At 52.0% G+C, this 19,759-nt stretch overlaps 1 protein-coding gene across 4 annotated transcripts in view; it reads left to right on the top strand.

Moving 5' to 3' along the window:
- The window catches only part of LOC133352505 (GDH/6PGL endoplasmic bifunctional protein-like), a 41,497-nt gene extending 21,738 nt beyond the window's left edge, over positions 1-19,759 (top strand). For 3 of the 4 annotated variants that reach the window (XM_061568188.1, XM_061568187.1, XM_061568189.1), the window contains exons 5-10: positions 5,245-5,362; positions 7,212-7,487; positions 9,060-9,517; positions 9,939-10,679; positions 17,417-17,497; positions 17,938-19,759. In XM_061568188.1, coding sequence (XP_061424172.1) covers positions 5,245-5,362; positions 7,212-7,487; positions 9,060-9,517; positions 9,939-10,679; positions 17,417-17,497; positions 17,938-18,003 — 1,740 coding nt within the window. In that variant the 3' untranslated portion in view covers positions 18,004-19,759. Of the gene's footprint in view, positions 1-5,244; positions 5,363-7,211; positions 7,488-9,059; positions 9,518-9,938; positions 10,680-16,486; positions 17,498-17,937 lie in introns of all 4 variants that reach the window. The other variant, XR_009756274.1, reaches the window with a different exon arrangement.

Genomic DNA, 19,759 nt, shown 5'->3' on the forward strand with positions numbered 1-19,759 from the left:
TTGTGGTCTACGTGTGGTTGTTGTGGTCTACGTGTGGTTGTTGTGGTCTATGTGTGGTTGTTGTGGTCTACGTGTGTGGTTGTTGTGGTCTACGTGTGTGGTTGTTGTGGTCTACGTGTGGTTGTTGTGGTCTACGTGTGGTTGTTGTGGTCTACGTGTGTGGTTGTTGTGGTCTACGTGTGGTTGTTGTGGTCTACGTGTGGTTGTTGTGGTCTACGTGTGGTTGTTGTGGTCTATGTGTGGTTGTTGTGGTCTACGTGTGTGGTTGTTGTGGTCTACGTGTGTGGTTGTTGTGGTCTACGTGTGGTTGTTGTGGTCTACGTGTGGTTGTTGTGGTCTATGTGTGGTTGTTGTGGTCTACGTGTGTGGTTGTTGTGGTCTACGTGTGGTTGTTGTGGTCTACGTGTGGTTGTTGAGGTCTACGTGTGGTTGTTGTGGTCTACGTGTGTGGTTGTTGTGGTCTACGTGTGTGGTTGTTGTGGTCTACGTGTGGTTGTTGTGGTCTACGTGTGTGGTTGTTGTGGTCTACGTGTGGTTGTTGAGGTCTACGTGTGGTTGTTGTGGTCTACGTGTGGTTGCTGTGGTCTACGTGTGTGGTTGTTGAGGTCTACGTGTGTGGTTATGGTCTACGTGTGTGGTTGTTGAGGTCTACATGTGGTTGTTGAGGTCTACATGTGGTTGTTGTGGTCTACGTGTGGTTGCTGTGGTCTACGTGTGTGGTTGTTGAGGTCTACGTGTGTGGTTATGGTCTACGTGTGTGGTTGTTGAGGTCTACGCGTGGTTGTTGTGGTCTACGTGTAGGTTGTTGAGGTCTACGTGTGTGGTTGTTGTGGTCTACGTGTGTGGTTATGGTCTACGTGTGTGGTTGTTGTGGTCTACGTGTGGTTGTTGAGGTCTACATGTGGTTGTTGTGGTCTACGTGTGGTTGTTGTGGTCTACGTGTGTGGTTGTTGTGGTCTACGTGTGGTTGTTGAGGTCTACATGTGGTTGTTGTGGTCTACGCGTGGTTGTTGTGGTCTACGTGTGGTTGCTGTGGTCTACGTGTGTGGTTGTTGAGGTCTACGTGTGTGGTTATGGTCTACGTGTGTGGTTGTTGAGGTCTACGCGTGTGGTTGTTGCGTGCGGATATGTGCTCGTGGTTGTACGGTTGTCGGTGTGTGCGTGTGGATGTGTGGTTGACGTGTGGTTGTGTTTGTATGTGTTATTGTTTTGTTAATGTGTGGTTGTTTTAGTGCGTATGTCCAGCAAAACAACCCTCTACCTCCTTGTGGTGCCGGATGGGCAACGCTGTCGTGGGCAGTGCTGTGGGGGGGAGGGCCAATTCCGATTGGCTTTTCCCTTCACGGCATTTGTAACCACCACAGCGGCTAAATGGGGTCTCTGGACCAGTGCGAATGGCTGGTAACTCCTCCACCTTCAATTAATTACCACTAAACCACGACCACAAAATTTTATAAATAAGCTTGTGCTGGAGGCCCCGGGGGGACAGGCGTCTATGACGTCTCCTGGCCAAACCCCATTTGGCGGAGCCAGGAGACTGAATCCTTACCCTCGGGCTCCTCCAGAAACAACAAAAAACTACTACGTGTGGCCACGTGGAATGTTCAAACTCTCACTGTGGAGGAGAGGCTGCCACTCCTTTGTTGGGCGCTGGACCGGTACCGCCTGGATCTCTGTGGTATTCAAGAGGTCCGGTGGACCGGCTCTGGCTCCTGCCACAATGAGGGGTGGACAGTCCTCTATTCGGGGCAGGAGACTGCCAAACAACAGGGAGTGGCTCTTCTTCTGAACAAAAGAATGAAGGGGCGTGGGAGCGTGGCAGTGAGGTGTGGGAAGCTGTAAGCCCCAGGCTACTTTGGGCTCGCCTTCCCATCAACCGGAGGCGAGGAGTGGTGGTTGTGATTACTTATGCCCCCACTGAAGACGAACAACTGTGGAGGGATGCAGGCAAGGCCGATGAGTCAGATGCATTCTATGACCTCCTGTCACAGGTGCTAGCTAAATTGGCCCCTCGGCATAGAGTGATCTTGTTGGGTGACTTCAATGCCCGAGTTGGTCATGATGCTGGCACCTGGTCTGGAGTAATTGGAAGGCATGGGCCAGATCAGCTCAATAACAACGGCAGGAGGCTGCTAGATTTTTGTGCAGCCCATGGGCTTGTAATTACCAACACGCTGTTCCGGCATCGGCGCATCCACACCACATCATGGATGCATGCCGGGTCCAAGCAAGAACATCTGCTGGACTACATAGTGACGGAACAGCGGATGCGGGCCCATGTCCTTGACACCAGGACCTACCGTGGAGCTGATCTGCCCACTGACCATCGACTTGTCATCTGTAAGATGCGCCTGCCATTCTTCCACTCCCGTGGTTGGACACCCAAGACCCCATTCAAACCCTTAGTGGCATGGTCTCAGCTAGCTGATGAAAGTTGCAAGCGAGAATTTCATCATCACTTGCAGCTGGGGTTGGCATCGTCCCCCACTCCTCCTGATATCGAGGGTAAATTGGCAAGGTTTAGGACTGTGGCTCATGCAGCTGCAATGGCTGCTTTGGGTACACAATCCAGACCTCCCCAGAGACCCTGGCTGACAGAGGAGGTGTTCAGGCTGGCTGAGAAAAAGCGACAGGCCCCCACTCTCATCGGCTACAGCATACCACGTCGGAGAATGAGGAGGCTTACCGCAACCTTCGCTCAGAGGTTCGGAGAGCCGTGAGGCGCTGCAAGGATGGTTGGTCGTCGCGGGTTGCTGAGGAGATGGAGTCTGCCTCAATGGCCTGCGATCACAAATCGCTCTTTAATTCCATCACAAAGTAACCTGCAGCGCCACACCTATTACCACCATTAGGGGAAAGAACGGTGATCCAATCTCCGACCCCCAGGAACAGGTTTGCTGATTTGCTGAGCATTTCTGTGAGGTCCTGGGGGAGGGGAAACCCTCAGCCAGGAAAACGTGGGACAAAGTGGGGATGACCCTGCTGAGGCTGCGGTTCCTCAAATATTGGAGGAGGAAGTCACCCCCTGTGAGTGGCTGGCTGAGGTGCCATCTATTGAGGAAGTACTGAAGGGGATCCAGAGTCTGAGACCAGGAAAGGCACCGGGCAGAGATGATCTCCCAAGCGAAATGCTGAGGGAGGGTGGCTTTTGTGCACAGACTGCCCTACATGACATCATAACAACAGTCTGGACCACTGGACGGGTTCTGCAGGACTGGAAGGATGCCCTGGTGGTCCCCCTCTTTAAGAAGGGGACCGCACAGACTGTAACAACTACAGAGGCATCTCACTCCTCAGTGTGCCGGGAAAGGTCCTGGCAAGGATTATTCAACATCGCCTTGTTAGGCACACTGAGGAGAGGCTTGCGGAGCCCCAATGCGGTTTCAGGAAAGGGCGGTCCTGCACGGATGCCATATTTTCTGTCCGTCTGCTACAGCAGAGGTGTAAGGAATTCCAACAAGACCTACATCTCTGCTTCATTGACCTGGTGAAGGCCGATGATACCATCAGTAGGCCTGGGCTCTGGGTTGTTCTTCGTGCTTTCGGAGTCCCTGACCCTCTGCTCACGATCATTAAGGAACTTCATGATGGTGAGCGGGCCCGGGTAAAACTACGTGTCTGGGAAGTCAGAGCCATTCCCTGTACACCTTGAGGTGCGACGGGGATGTCCTCTGGCTCCCACATTATTTAACATCTATTTCGACCACATAGTTCGTGAAGCCTTCAATAGCTGTACCGGGGGAATTTCCATTTGGTACAGATATAATGGGAGGCTGATCGATGCCCGGGTGCGGTCAAGGGATGGCTCCCTATTGGTCAACTACGTTATGTATGGCGATGATTTGGTAATTGCTGTTCATTCAGAGGAGGAGTTGGAGACGCTGCTGCTGAAACTGGAGCGTGCCACTAAGAGATGAGGCCTTACCATCAGCCCCACCAAAACTAAGCACTTGCCTGGGCATTTTGTACCATCGGACACTCTACCCCCACAACTCCCAATCGGTGATGGGGCAGTTGTGGAGAGAGTGGAGAGTTTCCCATACCTGGGCAGTGTGCTCATGACCGGCTCTGGTTTAACAGCAGAGGTCTCACTCCAAATCAGTCGAGCGGCAATATCTTTTCATCGGTTGTGTAACGCTGTGTGGAAGCTACCTGGTCTGTCGCTCCGCACGAAGCTTCAGGTCTTTTCGGCCACGGTCATTCCCTTCCTTCTCTTCGCTTGCAAAACGTGGACCCCCCTAATGGAGCATCTTCGCCGATTGGAAACATTTAGGCTAGCCTGCCTACGATCCATCCTGGGTTTAACCAGGCTGGATTGTGTGAGGAGCTCATAGGTCCTTGAAAGATCTGGGCAAAGTCCCATCGGTGAGCTCCTCCGGCAGGCAAGGCTGCATTGGCTTGGTTATGTAGCCCGTATGCCCAGCCACCGCATGCCTAAACAGCTTTTGTTCGGCCGGATAGAGGGGGCTAAATGGGCGCGGCACAGGCTAGAGAAAAGATGGAGTGATGTGGTACAAGATTGGCCTCAGTGGAGGAGGCTCGTGAAGGACGCTACTGGGAAGTTGGAGGCAGTCGCCTTCCAACTACAACAGACGGCGGATGAGCGACGCTCACAACAACGAGCGGAGTGCCGGGTGGCTAAAGCACAGCAAGTTGGCACAGTAGGGGCACAGGTGGTGCATCAGCCAGTCATCTCAGTCAGTAGACCTGTGGCACCTGGGTCTGCCCCGTGACCTCCTGTCAGCGGGCGTTCGACACTTCACGTGGCCTCAAGGTGCACATGGCCTGGCACAAGCATCGTGGTGACGTCACCGCGTGTCCATGTGCAGTTGTGTGTGGATGTGTGGTTGACGTGTGGTTGTGTTTGTGTCCGTGTGTGGCTGTGCGTGTGTGTGCCCTGTCTGTGTGGAGTTTGTATGTTCTCCTGTGCCATTCTGCAGCGAGTATGGTTAGTAAACATCACCATGAGGGAGACAAAGGCGGTCGAGTGTGGTGCTGGCCACCCACCCCCACTCCGGCCTTCATGGGTGCTCACTAACAGCACTTGCCCCAACAGTCTGGCTTTACGGAGGCATCTTTGTCCTTGTGATTGTTAGTGTGTGGATGATGTGTGTGTGTGTGACCACGTGGTTGCCACGTGGTTATGTGTGTCTGTGTGGCTGTGAGTGTGTGTTTGTATGGTTGTGAGTGTGTGGATGACGTGTGGTTGTGTGGTGTGTGGCTGTGTGTGGTTGTGCGGTGAAGGCGGTGGCTGCGATCCTGCCGTTCCGAGCGCTCAATGCTCCGTCTCTCACCACCGTCTGGGGCGGCCCCAACGTCCGCAGGGTGGAGGTCACACTGATGGAGGCGCACGGGGTCAAAGGTTAAACTTTAAACTATTTTTATTTTAATAGGTGTAAGGCCCCATTGAGCTGCTATGTCATCGTGTGGAAATTTACGGAAGCCAAAATGATCTGACCGCTTGACGTTGATTCGAAATGTGGAGGGAACAACTGGAGGGACCCGGAGAAAAGTCCCCGCGACCACGGGGAGAGAGGAGGTTCAGAATGGCCGTGTTCGAGGCGCTGATCCGGCAACCGTTGAAACCAATCCCTGAATTGGTGGTCTGCCTGGGGTTAATAATGGTCGTGTCACGGGACACCAAGCAAGCACCGCTGAGACCTGAGTTCAACCTCTGTGTCTGGTGTCTCTGCCTTGAGGGGCTCAACCTCAGCAGTACCATCTCAGTGTCTCTGACAGGGCCAAGATGAACCCCCCTGGAAGAAAGAGACACCGATACCCAGGCTCTCGGGGTCACGGCCTCGGTGTGTCGTTAACACCACCGTCACGGACCCCCGACGGAGACATCCGGTGCCTGGTCTCAAACCCACAGCCCCCTCAGCAGTTGCCACCGACACGGCCATTATGAACGGAGACGCACCGGGCCGGAGCCCTCCGACTCGCACTCGGCATCTTGCAGCTTTACAGCCGACACGGCCATCACGAACCGGCGGCTCGAGAAGGGCAACGGCTACCTCTTTACCATCATCGTCATTGCCGTCACGCCATCCCCCATCCTCCCCACCCCCAAAAGACAAAGATACCCCGTGTAGCCTTAATACACTGTAGGGGCAAGTACTGTTAGTGAGATGCACCTAAGAAGAACAGCATGGCACACGAGGGGGTGGGTGGCCAACACCACGCCCGGCCGCCTTTGTCACCCCAGTGGCGATGTTTACACACCGCTACCATCATCACCACCATCAACATCAACCACCACTTGAAACATCACCATCAACATCATCACTTTCAACAGCACCAATACCAAAGACAAAGATCCCCCGTATAGCCTTTTGCAGATTGTTAGGTGAAGTGCTGTTCGCAAGCACCTATGAAGGCCGACACAGCACACCAGGGGGTGGGTAACCAACACCACGCCCGGCCGCCATTGTCTCTCCAGCGACGATATTTACACACCGCACTAGGTACTCATTTAAGGCTGAGTCGACCTAGGGCAGAGGCCCAGGACCGGTTCGGATAATCGCCATTGGCGGCATCGGCCGTGAGCAGGAAATCGACCCCAGGATCGCCAGGTTTGTAGTGCTCACCGCTGCGCCACCGCTTCCCTCCCCCCTCCATCCCCCACCCCCCTATCCCCCACCCCCCTCCATCCCACACCCCCCACCCCCCTCCATCTCCCACCCCCCTCCATCCCCCACCCCCCTCCATCCCCCACCCCCCTCCATCCCACACCCCCCACCCCCCTCCATCCCCCACCCCCCTCCATCCCCCACCCCCCTCCATCCCCCACCCCCCACCCCCCTCCATCCCCCACCCCCCTCCCCCCTCCATCCCACCCCCCTCCATCCCACACCCCCCACCCCCCTCCATCCCACACCTCCCACCCCCCTCCATCCCCCACCCCCCACCCCCCTCCATCCCACACCCCCCACCTCCCTCCATCCCCCACCCCCCTCCATCCCCCACCCCCCTCCATCCCACCCCCCCCACCCCCCTCCATCCCACCCCCCCCACCCCCTCCATCCCACACCCCCCACCCCCCTCCATCCCACCCCCCCCACCCCCCTCCATCCCACACCCCCCACCCCCCTCCATCCCCCACCCCCCTCCATCCCCCACCCCCCTCCATCCCCCACCCCCCTCCATCCCCCACCCCCCTCCATCCCACCCCCCCCCACCCCCCTCCATCCCCCACCCCCCACCCCCCACAGGGCGGATGAGCTTCTACGACAAGTACGGGGTGGTGCGCGACGTGCTGCAGAACCACCTGACCCAGGTGGCGGCCCTCATCGCCATGGAGATGCCCCCCGCTCGCGACCCCGTCACCGCGGCGATGCTGCGGGCCGCCTCGTTGGCCGAGCTGCTGCCCCCGGATCGCTCGAGCGCCGTGATTGGCCAGTACGAGGGCTACGGGGAGGAGCTTGCCCAGGAGCTGGGGCTGGCCGGGGTCGCCGAGGGCAACGGCAGCCGCACGGCGACCTATGCAGGTGTGGCACCTCCCCGCACGTCTCCTCGCGCCCGTGCACGGAGCCGGGCTTTGGTGGAAAAGTACGGTTGATCAATCGATTATCCGGCACCGCGCGCTTATCCGGCCTGCTTACAACATTATCCGGCTGTTTCCCGGGGGGGCCGATCCGGCGAAGCCGGCAAAACATCGCACCGAAGGCTGTGACCCAGTTCCGGTGATCGGCACCGTGTGCGTGACAAAACAACGGAGCTATTCTTAATTTCAGATGTCAAATATATATGGTACATGATACACTACATACAACTTAATGAAAATACTGCACGCGTATACATCACCCCATGATGCAGAGTATTAAAGATTGGAGTGGTAAGTACGGTACAGTAAATATCGTAACATTTTAAAATAGAAGGATGTTTATTTTTGTCTTTGTATGTTTATTTATGCCACTTTTCACACAGTAAACAAATTGAGAACACTAAACAAAATGCGGCAACACCTACACACATAATTGTCATGCAAGAAGTTGTCAAAATAAGCTATTTTAATTAACGACGATTTAGCGATTATTCGGCTTTTTAAAAAATCCGGTGCCCCCTCCCCCTCACCCCCCGCCCCCCGAAGCCACCGGATAATCGATAATTATCGATGATAGATGATAATGAAAAGATTATCGATAATCGACAGTAGAAGCCCTCCTCATCTTAACGACGGTAATTGGTTCCACGAAACCACTCGTTAAGTGATTTGGTCGTTAAGCGAGTGTAGGGGATGCACGTTAAAGGCTTAATTCATTCCGACAGCATCGAAAGTTACTCCCTTCTTCACCCAAACAAACGTACTTTATAATATTTAAACAATGGATATTAGTGCATAAAGATACTAACAACATTATAAACACATAATATTAAAAGAAATGCGGTTAATCGATGCATTCATTCACTGTTTACTGTATCTACAACAGCCTATCGTTAACAAAGGAATGGTTGGTAAGCGAACACGTTGGGGTTTATGGAGGCATTACACTACTATACACTATGCACTACACTACTATACACTATACACTGCTATACACTACACTGCTATACACTACACTATACACTACACTACTATACACTACGAGGCACTACACTATACACTACACCACTATACACTACACTATACACTACACTGCTATACACTACACTACTATACACTACACTGCTATACACTATACACTACTATACACTACACATTGGACTCTATGGAGGCTCGTCGTTAAGAGGGGTTCGGCTGTAATTCTTCTCGAGTGTAGCGATAATAACGTTGCCTTGTGCAACTGGGGACGCTAAGACACACCTTTTTTTCAGCCTATATTTTAAACCAACAGGTGGTGATGATGGTTGTGGTGATGTGTCTAATAGTTGTGTGTGGGAGCAGCCGTGTCGTGGTTAGTGGACTCTGCACGATTACAATGCACGAACCAGTGCAATGCCATCTATGGGAATGAGGAGCGGGGGGGAGGGGTCTTGTTTACTCCACCCGGCTTCACTCATCGCTCGTTCATTACCCCCCTATCCCCCCGACGTCCCCTGCCCCCCCCCCCCCCATGCAGCGGTGGCGCTTCGCTGGTCCTCGCCGCGCTGGCGCTCCGTGCCCTTCGTGCTCGCCTCGGGCAAGCTGTCGTCACGGCGCCGCGTGGCCCTCGCGCGCCTGCTCCTGCGCCGCCCCCGCGGGGCCCAGATCGTCTTCCTCGTTGGGGGCGGCGGCGCCCACGAACCGGAGTCGGAATCCGGAGCTGGAGCCGGATCCGGAGCGGGCCACGCGTCGGCGCTGCTCGTGAGCCGCTCTCTCTTCCGGCCGCGCGTCGACGAGCGGCTCTGGAGGGAGGCGCGGAGCCCGGAGGAGCTCGGCCTCGGAGACGACGACCTGGAGCCCCCCCCCGAGGGGGAGGAGGGGGAGGCTGTCGCCGCAGCAGGGAGGAGAATCCGATGGCTGGGCGCGCCGCTCGACTCGTTCCACGCGTTCGTGCTGCGGTCACAGCCCGGCGGCGGCGGCGGCAGAGACGGCGCGGTGAGTCCCGGTGGTGGTGGTGGTGGCGGTGGTGGTGGTGGTCGGCGCTCCGCTGCGCTACGAACCCGACGACCTGAGTTCGATTCCCGCTCACGGCCAACACCGGTGACGATTATCTTAACCGGTCCTGGGCCTCCCCTAGGTCGACTCAGCCTCAAATGAGTACCTGGTGCGATGTGTAAAACATTGCCACGAGGGAGACAAAGGTGGCCGGGCGTGGTGCTGGCCACAGACCTCCTCGTGTGCTGAACCGGCCTTCATGCCTGCTCCTCGCTAGCAGCACTGAGTGCAGCTGTGATGCTCACCCCGGTCGTGGCTTTGTACCAAGCGCTCGCCGTAGGCCAAGCGGCTTCGTGCAGCAGCAGCAGCGATGGTGACGATGACTCGACGGCAGCATTACCGCCGTTCTTGTCGTTCCCAGTCCAACCGCGACCCCGACAACATCAACGGCGACGACGACGAGGTGGCGCTGGAGCTGGCGCTGGAGGGCAGTGCCCACGCCGTGCTGCTGGACGCCGCCCTGCGTGGCCGCGGCGCCGACTTCGTGTCGCTGGGCGAGCTGGAGGCCGCGTGGGGGGCCTGGGACCCGCTTCTCGCGCAGCTGCAGGGGGTCGCGCCCATACTTTACCCTCCCGGCACGCACCCTCCTCTGCACCCTGCGGCGTACGGTGGGGACGATAGTGGGGACGACGCCGATGGTGGCGACGGTGGTGGTGATCACGGTGATGATGAATTTAACAAGGGTGGCAGCATTGATGAGATAGATGATGATGATGAAGACATTGCTGGTGGTGGTGGCTTTACGAAGAGAGATGATAATGATAGCGGCAATGGTGATGGTAACGATCATGATGGTGATGATGATAGGGATGATGGTAACGATCATGATGGTAATGATCATGATGGTGACGATGATGATGGTGACGATGATGATGGTGATGATGGTAATGATCATGATGGTGACGATGATGATGGTAACCATCATGATGGTGACGATGATGATTTTCACAAAGCAGAAAAAGCTCGTGATAAAAATGGTGGTGATGGTTACGAGAGCGATGAAGATCAACGAGATGACGACGACGATGGCTCTGATGGCGATGATGATGATGATGGAGTGAACATCATTACAAGCGACCCGTTCTATGACTCCATTGCCAAGGTGAGGCTTTGGCAGGGAATGTGGAACGAGACCCATATTCCCGTCCACACCAATGTCTCCAGTTCACCCCCATGAGTCCTCCTCTTCCTCTTTACTTTACCAGGTAAGGCCCACTGAGCTGTAGAGCTCTTTTTTCTGAAGCGATCTTGGCCATCACAAACGATAGCTCAATGATAATGGCTCATCCATGTGGAAATTTATCGCGTAAAAATTTGCTTTAAAACACGTGACGTTGATTCGAAATATGGAGGGGAAAATCGGAGGACCCGGAGAGAAATCCACGCGACCACGGGGAGAGAGAGAGAGACACACAAACTCAACATTTACAGCCGGCGTCAGGGTTGGGATCGAACCCACTACCTCCTGTGTACCAGGCGAGGTCGTTAACATCTCCTAGCAACCATGGAGCCCCCACCACCTTATTTTGAGCCTCCCTAGCGCACACAGAGAGACCAATAGACTCACACAGAGACCCGCAGACTCACACAGAGACCCATAGACTCACACAGAGACCCATAGACTCACACAGAGACCCATAGACTCACACAGAGACCCATAGACTCACACAGAGACCTACAGACTCACACAGAGACCCATAGACTAACACAGAGACCCATAGACACACACAGAGAACAATAGACTCACACAGAGACCCATAGACTCACACAGAGACCTGCAGACTCACACAGAGACCCATAGACTAACACAGAGACCCATAGACTCAAACAGAGACCCGTAGACTCACACAGAGACCCATAGACTCACACAGAGACCCGTAGACTCACACAGAGACCCATAGACTCACACAGAGACCAATAGACTCACACAGAGACCCGCAGACTCACACAGAGACCCATAGACTCACACAGAGACCTATAGACACACATAGAGACCCATAGACTCACACAGAGACCCATAGACTCACACAGAGACCTGTACACTCACACAGAGACCCATAGACTAACATAGAGACCCATAGACACGCACAGAGACCCATAGACTCACACAGAGACCCATAGACTCACACAGAGACCCGTACACTCACACAGAGACCCATAGACTAACAGAGACCCATAGACACACACAGAGACCCATAGACTCACACAGAGACCCATAGACTCACACAGAGACCCGTACACTCACACAGAGACCCATAGACTCACACAGAGACCCATAGACTCGCACAGAGATCCATAGACTCGCACAGAGACCCATAGACACACAGAGACCCATAGACTCGCACAGAGACCCGTAGACTCATACAGAGACCCATAGACTCGCATAGAGACCCATAGACTCACACAGAGACCCATAGATACAGAGACCCATAGACACACAGAGACCTATAGACACACACAGAGACCCATAGACTCACATAGAGACCCATAGACTCGCATAGAGACCCATAGACACACACAGAGACCCATAGATACAGAGACCCATAGACACACAGAGACCTATAGACACACACAGAGACCCATAGACTCACATAGAGACCCATAGACTCGCATAGAGACCCATAGGCTCACACAGAGACCCATAGACACACACAGAGACCCATAGACTCACAGAGACCCTTCGACTCACACAGAGACCCATAGGCTCGCACAGAAACCCATAGACTCACACAGAGACCCATAGACTTCTACAGAGACCCGTAGACTCGCACAGAGACCCGTAGACTCACACAGATACCCATAGACTCACACAGAGTCCTAAAGACACACAAAGACCCATAGACACACAAAGACCCATAGACACACAGAGACCCATAGGCTCACACAGAGACCCATAGACTCACATAGAGACCCATAGACTCGCATAGAGACCCATAGGCTCACACAGAGACCCATAGGCTCACACAGAGACCCATAGACACACACAGAGACCCATAGACTCACACAGAGACCCATAGACTCACAGAGACCCTGTCGCAGCTCTGGTCGTCTGTAATTCCCTCCGTCCTGCTGCCTCACCACCCCAACATCTGTGTGTTGTCAGTGTGATGACCTCTGACGGAATCTGGTGATTCGTTTCGCCGTCATTTATCCTCCCGCGCCTCTCTGCGTCTTTTAAAAGTTCTATTTTGTGCGCGTTACAAATTTTATAATGAGCTCGTTCATTTAAAGCCACTAAGTGTTAATTAGTTAGCGTATTATGTTAAGTACGTGTACATATAATTAAACTATAGTAATTTAACAACAATATTTACTTATAGTGCCTAGAAAAAGTTTGTGAAACCCTTAGGACTTTCACATATTTTACATATTTCAGACCTAAAATGTTATTAGCTCTTAATCTAAGTCCTAATAATAGATAAAGGTAACCTGATTAAACAAATGACACAAAAACATGATACTCTTTCAACATTTATGTATCCCCAAATTATTCTACATTCAATCACCACGTGTGAAAAAGTAGATTCAGTAACCGCAACAATGACTGCCACTAAGCGTTTCCTGTAACCGCTGGTCAGTTTCTCTCACACCAGATTTGAGGAGTTGGGTTTGTAACCCTTTCTGGACTGATGAGCATCAATAACTCTTTTTCTGAGGTCCTCAGATTTATTTTGATCGTGACGTGACTTGTTCCCACTCACCGACGTGGTGAAGACCAAACTCACAAACTGTCTGATCTTTATATTGGGTGGGACCTTCCAAACTCACCTTTAAAGATCTACCTCATTATTTAAACACCTGATTCTAATTATTCCCTTAAACCAGGGATTCGCTTACTTTTTCACATGTCCTGAACCTTAACTACTCAATGTTTAATTCCTACATGGAATTGGCGAATATAAACCCTGTTGGATATTTAAGAAAAGGACGGTTTTTATTCAAGAAGGCTCTCGTGGTAAAACTATGGAATTTCCATAATTATCAATGGGTTTAACACGTAGGCTTTCGCGACCAATCTCTACAATACAGGTTTTTTGTTTGTTAGATAGCGTAAATATATAATTAGTAAGGTTTGTCACGTAAACAGAACGTGCCAATTCGTTACGAGTACAGCGCACCGGTTGTGTGTTGGGCAAATCCACAACATTTACAATTCGCGTACGACGTTTCGGCAGTATTTACGACTCAATTGCAACTAGCTTCATTGGCAACAGCCAAATTTGGCTGTCGCCTGAGGAAGCTAATTTGCTCTCCAACACACTGGTGTGCTGTACTCGTAACGAATTGCCCAAGTAATTAAAGTGATCAAAATACCATACATTGCGGCAGTAACTGATAAACTAGCCAGATGTTTGGAAAGACAAAACATCTGAGTCAGATTTGGCACGGTACGTAAAATAGAGAATTGTATATCCATCAACAGAAGGAGTGTACAGGATTAACTGCACATGTGCTAAATGCTATGTTGGGCAAACAGGACAAATGCGACTAAAGCACGAGACTAAACGAACATCAGATAAATATTAAATTCTCCCAAATGCAACTGTCAGCAGCAGCAGCAGAACATGCTTGCCAACGAGGACACTCAATTGATTTTGATAATGTTGAAGTTTTGTGAAAAACTAGCTACTACTGGCCAAGACTAAATTATAGAATCTATCGAAATTGAAATAAATAAAAAATAATTTTCACCGTCCGGATAGCGACTGCCTTAGTGTTGCGTGGAAGCGAATCATCAAATAATACATTATTAAAATGCATTCCTACAAAGGGCAGCGTACTTCAATAGGGATTACCGTTGGTAGGGCTAATTTAACACACAATAGACAGGATGGACAAGATCAAAGGGCTCGCATAATGCACATGCATAATGTACGTTGACACAGTAATCTCGCCCCCCCCCCCCCATCATTGTGCAAGAGCGCAGAAGGGTGGTCACCATATCTACGCCTCTGTATAAGGAACGAAACAGTAAGACTTGTCCACAAATCTGGCTGTCGCCTGATGAAGCTAGTTGTAATTACTGGCGAAACGTCGTACTCAGTGTGTAAATGTTGTGGCTTGGCTCTCCAACACACCGGTTAGTGCTGTACTAGTGACGAATTGGCCACGTTCTGTTTACGTGACAACCCTTACTAGTTGGCTGTGTCGGGTGGTGGCAGGTTTTAACGACACATTTATATACGCGATCTAACCTAAAAAAAGCTATATTATGAATGATCATTGGCGTCCACAAACTTTTTCTCGGCACTGTTTTTTTTTGCAGTTTTTGCCGGACACGAACCAGAATGGGGGCGAGTCCGGCTTCGAGATATCTCGAATTGTTCTTTAACACGAGCGCGCACACGTACACGGGCACACGGGCACACGTACGCACGCGGGCGCGCACACGTACACGGGCACACGTACGCACGCGGGCGCGCACGCGGGCACGCGCACGCGGGCACGCGCGCGCACGTGTGTTGTGTACGATTTTTTTAAATCTACGGGTACATGTTGCAAGTGACTGCGGATAAAAAATAAAAAATTCCCCCGTTCGGGAATAATCGCTGCAATGATAATTCATGATGACGATGCTGATGATGACAGCGACGACAATTGTGCTGGCTCCACAATGGTGAAGTCCTGTCGTTAAAAAAAAATATATAAAAAATAACCACCCCCCCTGGCTTAGTGAAGTGGGTTTTTATTTTATTCAAGCGGCGGCGAGTCGGCAGGACCCCCGCTAAGACACAAATAGCGTCGCTGCGTACAAACCGTTCCGCGCCGGGGCCCATGCTAAGCCAAACCAGCCCAGTTGTTTTTCCACTTTCCGGGAGCCGAGCCGTGCCGCCGACGTCACGCGCGCAGGTTGTCGAGCGAGCGAGTGACGTCGTCATCATCCATGCAGCTGGAGAGCAAATGGCACGCCGTGCTAAGTCGTGAAAGTTAAACACAAAGATCCCCCCCGCCCCCCCCGTCCAGCCTGTAAGTGACTGGTGGCAGCAAGTGCTGTTGGCGAGTAGCAACACGATGAAGGCACCCCACGCGCTCGGCGGCTTTTGCCCCCCCCCCCCCCCCCCCCAGGGGCAAAGTTCTACAAACCGCACCCAGCGTACTCATTTGAGGCCGAGTCAACCTAGGGGAGGCCCAGGACCGGTTTCAGATAATCGTCACCGGTGTTGATGGCCGTGAGCGGGAGTCGAACTCGGGGGTTCGACCGGATTCGTGGCTCAGCGCGCAAAGCGCTGACACTGCCGCTCCCCGAGTCGCGCAGACGCAGACGGCTGAGAGCCACGACCCGCTGGGGGAACTTGAGGACAACCGTCGCCGGCGACTGGCCAACATCTGGTTACCCAGAATCTGAATGAATCTGATCGGCAACTGCCCCGAGTGGCCAACTTGGGACGGTGACGTCCAATCAGATCGCAGACGGGCCCACGTCACTGCCTGATGGCCAAGCTGTCTTCATTTGAGACTAAATGGCTGAAAGTCTGTGCGTAACAGAGATTAATCTCTTTTCACGGAAATCAAAGCTTACACTATTTCAAACTTATTTTACCAGGTAAGGGGCCGTCCATAAATGACGTCACGCGATTTTGGACGATTTTTAACCCCCCCCCCCCTTCGTCACACGACGTCACAAAAAGCCAGACCCCCCTCAAATATAGCGTCACAAAGCTCTGCCTCCCCCCCCCCAAAAAATAAACCATGCTTCAAATCGCTTTAAACTATTGTCATTGTGGTGTGTATTTGATGTGGCGCTGCACTCTGATGTAGGAGAAAAATTGATAAAAAGTCTATTTAATTAAGTAGAACGTGTTGTCTATATCTATTTAAAGTTGCGCATTTTGATGTGACGTCAAATTTCTCAAACCCCCCCCTTGTCACACACATCGTCACAAATGTCTGACCCCCCCCCCCCCCTAGGTGCGTGACGTCATGAGCTGTGTGGAGCTAAATTTCGATTTAAAGCTTTCGTGACTGCAGGGATTCATCTTCTTGGTTCTTTCGGTAAAGTAACGTAGAATGGAAATAATAAAATAATAAAAATAAAACAATAAAATAATTCTCACGGACGTTTCGGCCACAACGCAAGCAGCCGTCCTCAGGTGGAGAACAGGTCTGTCGAGAAGACTGTCTGAATGACACACTCCAGGCTTGGAGTGACTATTTAAGCTGGGATGGAGGGGGGAAGGGCGTCTTGACAAAATAATTTGCATATCAAGAGGAATTTAGCATATTTATGGGAACTCTTTTTTCGGAAGTGACCAGGCCATCACAGATGATAGCTAGTGGTTCATCAATGCGGATAGTGGCTCATCAATGCGGAAATGTATAGCATGCACATTTGCTCTAAAACGCATGGCGTTGATTGTAATTGACCTAAAGCTTTCGTGAGTGCATGAATTCATACTCTTTGGGTCTTTCGCTAAAGTCACGTAGATAGATAAAACATTTTTAAAAATGACTGTTGAGATTTTTTATTATTTTTATATCTCCGTGACTTTAGCGAAAGACCCAAAGAGTACGTTCGTTCTAAATGTGGAGGGAAAACCCGGACTACCTGGAGAAAAATCCACGCCGCCACGGGGAGAGCGACACCGCAAACTCAAAATAGACAGGGGTCAGGATCGAACCCACGACCTCCTGCTCATCAGGCGAGGTAGTTAACATCTTTCCACTGCGGTGCCCCTGTTGTTTATACTCACAATTGACTGATCGAGTGAATGACCATGTGAGTGATGAAGTGACTATCAAGGAATGGCTCTCACTCCAATCCGTTGTCCACAAAGCTGCCAATGTCGCTCGTGTCTCACGCGTTGCTGCTGACGGTTGTTGGAAACAATTGCCCTCCAGTTGCTCCCGTGGATCGTCGTCTTAGGGTTCAGGGGAGGTGACCGTCGTGTCTGTACACACACCGGAGGATCTCGACCAGAGGTGAGGAACCCGTCGGCCCTGGGGCCAGACAGCCCTTGACGTCACTTCATCCAGCCCGTCACTTGACACAGCCCGTGACTTCACTTCACCCAGCCCGTCACTTCACACAGCCCGTGACGTCACTTCACACAGCCCGTGACGTCACTTCACACAGCCCGTGACGTCGCTTCACACAGCCCGTGACGTCGCTTCACACAGCCCGTGACGTCACTTCATACAGCCCGTGACTTTATTTCACACAGCCCATTAATTCATCTCACACATTTTACAACCGCACGAGGCCTAACCACTTCGCACACAGCTGGCAAACCATCATTTATCCATCACCACAAACATCTGAGCCGCACTAGCCGGGAATATGTCCCACCTGGCAACAAGGGCCGTAGGTTTTCTAATTCAAGGTGGTGCTCGGTCGCTCGCGTCTGGGTTTCACTCCCAAGGTTGCTGGAGGTCCTTCCGGAATCTCGGCCAGGGAGAGGGAGGACCCCCCCCCCACCCCACCATGATCTCGACGTCCCGCGCGAGGTCTCGACACGTTTGCACACATCTCGTCCCTATCTCGGCGCCGAATCTCCAACACGCAGTGCCAAATCTCAAGATGCTATACCAAATCTCCAACAGGGTACCAAATCTCAAGACCCGGTACCAAATCCTCAAAACCCGGTACCAAATAGGAAGACTTGGTTTCAAATCTCAAGACACGTTGCCAAATCTCAAGACGCGGTGCCAAATATCAAGACGTGGAACCAAAACTCTAACACAGTGCCAAATCTCCAACACGCAGATACCAAGTCTCCGACACGCAGTGGCCGAGCGCTGGACGTGGGGCTCTCCAGTGGTGAGTCCCACCGGTGATGTGCTAAGAAGCAAGGTGCAAAGTTCAGGACCGCACTCGGGAATTGCAATTCCAAACCAGAATTTGTCATCGTCAACGGCTTTTGGATTGATCGACAGTAGAAGCCCTCCTCCTCTCTCTTAACGACGGGAATTGGTTCCATGAAACCGATCGTCTAGCGAATTTGGTAGTTAAGCGAGTACAGGGAATGTACGTTAAAGGCTTAATTCGTTCCGATAGTATCGAATTACCCACCTTTTCACCCCATAAACGTACTTCGTAATATTTAAACAATGGATATTAACACATATATTATCAACATTATAAACACATAACATTAAAATAAACGCGGGTAATGCATTAATTCATATTTATTGTACCTACAACAGCCCGTCGTTAACAGGGGAATGGTCGGTAAACGAACACATTGGGCTCTATGGAGGCCCATCGTTAAGCGATTAGTTGCTGACAGGGGTGGTCGTTACGAGGGGTTCTACTGTACCGTAATCCCAGGATTTTGTAATCACGAGTCTTTGATTATTTATTTTGTTGGGTTTCCTAGAATCGAAGTACAACATAATGCTTCTTTTTTATTCATAGCAGGACCATAGCGGTGTTGGAATGTTGGAATCCAGAAACTGATTTCTGTACGAGATTCTGAATTCATGAAAATCAAATACACGCTATTATGAATCATTTCCTGTTTCACGTGGTTGCAAAATTCACACAACTGCGATTATTAATAGGGCCAAGGCGCGCGTGGAATTGCGGTTGATGGGAATCGGCAATTTCCCATTGTGCGCGACGGGGGTTTCAGTGTGATCAGAGTTTTAGGATTTCGAGACGCACGGTCCGGCCCGAATCGCCTGGCACTAAACGTCGCCGTGCGAGGGATTGGTCATTCAAGGGGTCATTCATTCAGCGTGGTCAACGCGTTACGATGCATTTGCATTACGACACATCTGCAAAGTGCCCCTGGCGCCCGCTGCCTCTTTCCCCACTCGTCTGTGTGGCTTCCTCGCGCCTCTGAGTCGGTCCGCCTCTCTCTCTCTCTTATCGAGAGTTGAAATTATGATTCAAGCACCTGAGCAATCAAATGGCTGAGCAAATCGTCACTGGAAAAGTAAATAAAGCCTGTCCGCATTTTAAGCAACCGGTTGCAGCGACGTCCACAACATCAGCAATGCCGCTGCGTGAAACTGGTCGCGATGCATTTTCGTGTGCGTGCAACCGATCGCGATGCAGTTGCATGCAACCCGTCGTGATGCAGTAGCCTGGATCGGTCATGATGCAGTTGCATGGAACCGATCGCGATGCAGTTGCATGTAAATGATCGCATTGCAGTTGCGTGCAATCAATCGCGATTCAGTTGCGAGTGAAACCGAGGCTGCTCCCACTACCGTACGGCCCGCCACAGGTCTTTTTAT

The sequence above is a fragment of the Lethenteron reissneri genome, chromosome 40 (genome assembly GCF_015708825.2).
Source record: "Lethenteron reissneri isolate LAM-NWPU_2019-01 chromosome 40, ASM1570882v1, whole genome shotgun sequence".
Taxonomy (NCBI): domain Eukaryota; kingdom Metazoa; phylum Chordata; class Hyperoartia; order Petromyzontiformes; family Petromyzontidae; genus Lethenteron; species Lethenteron reissneri.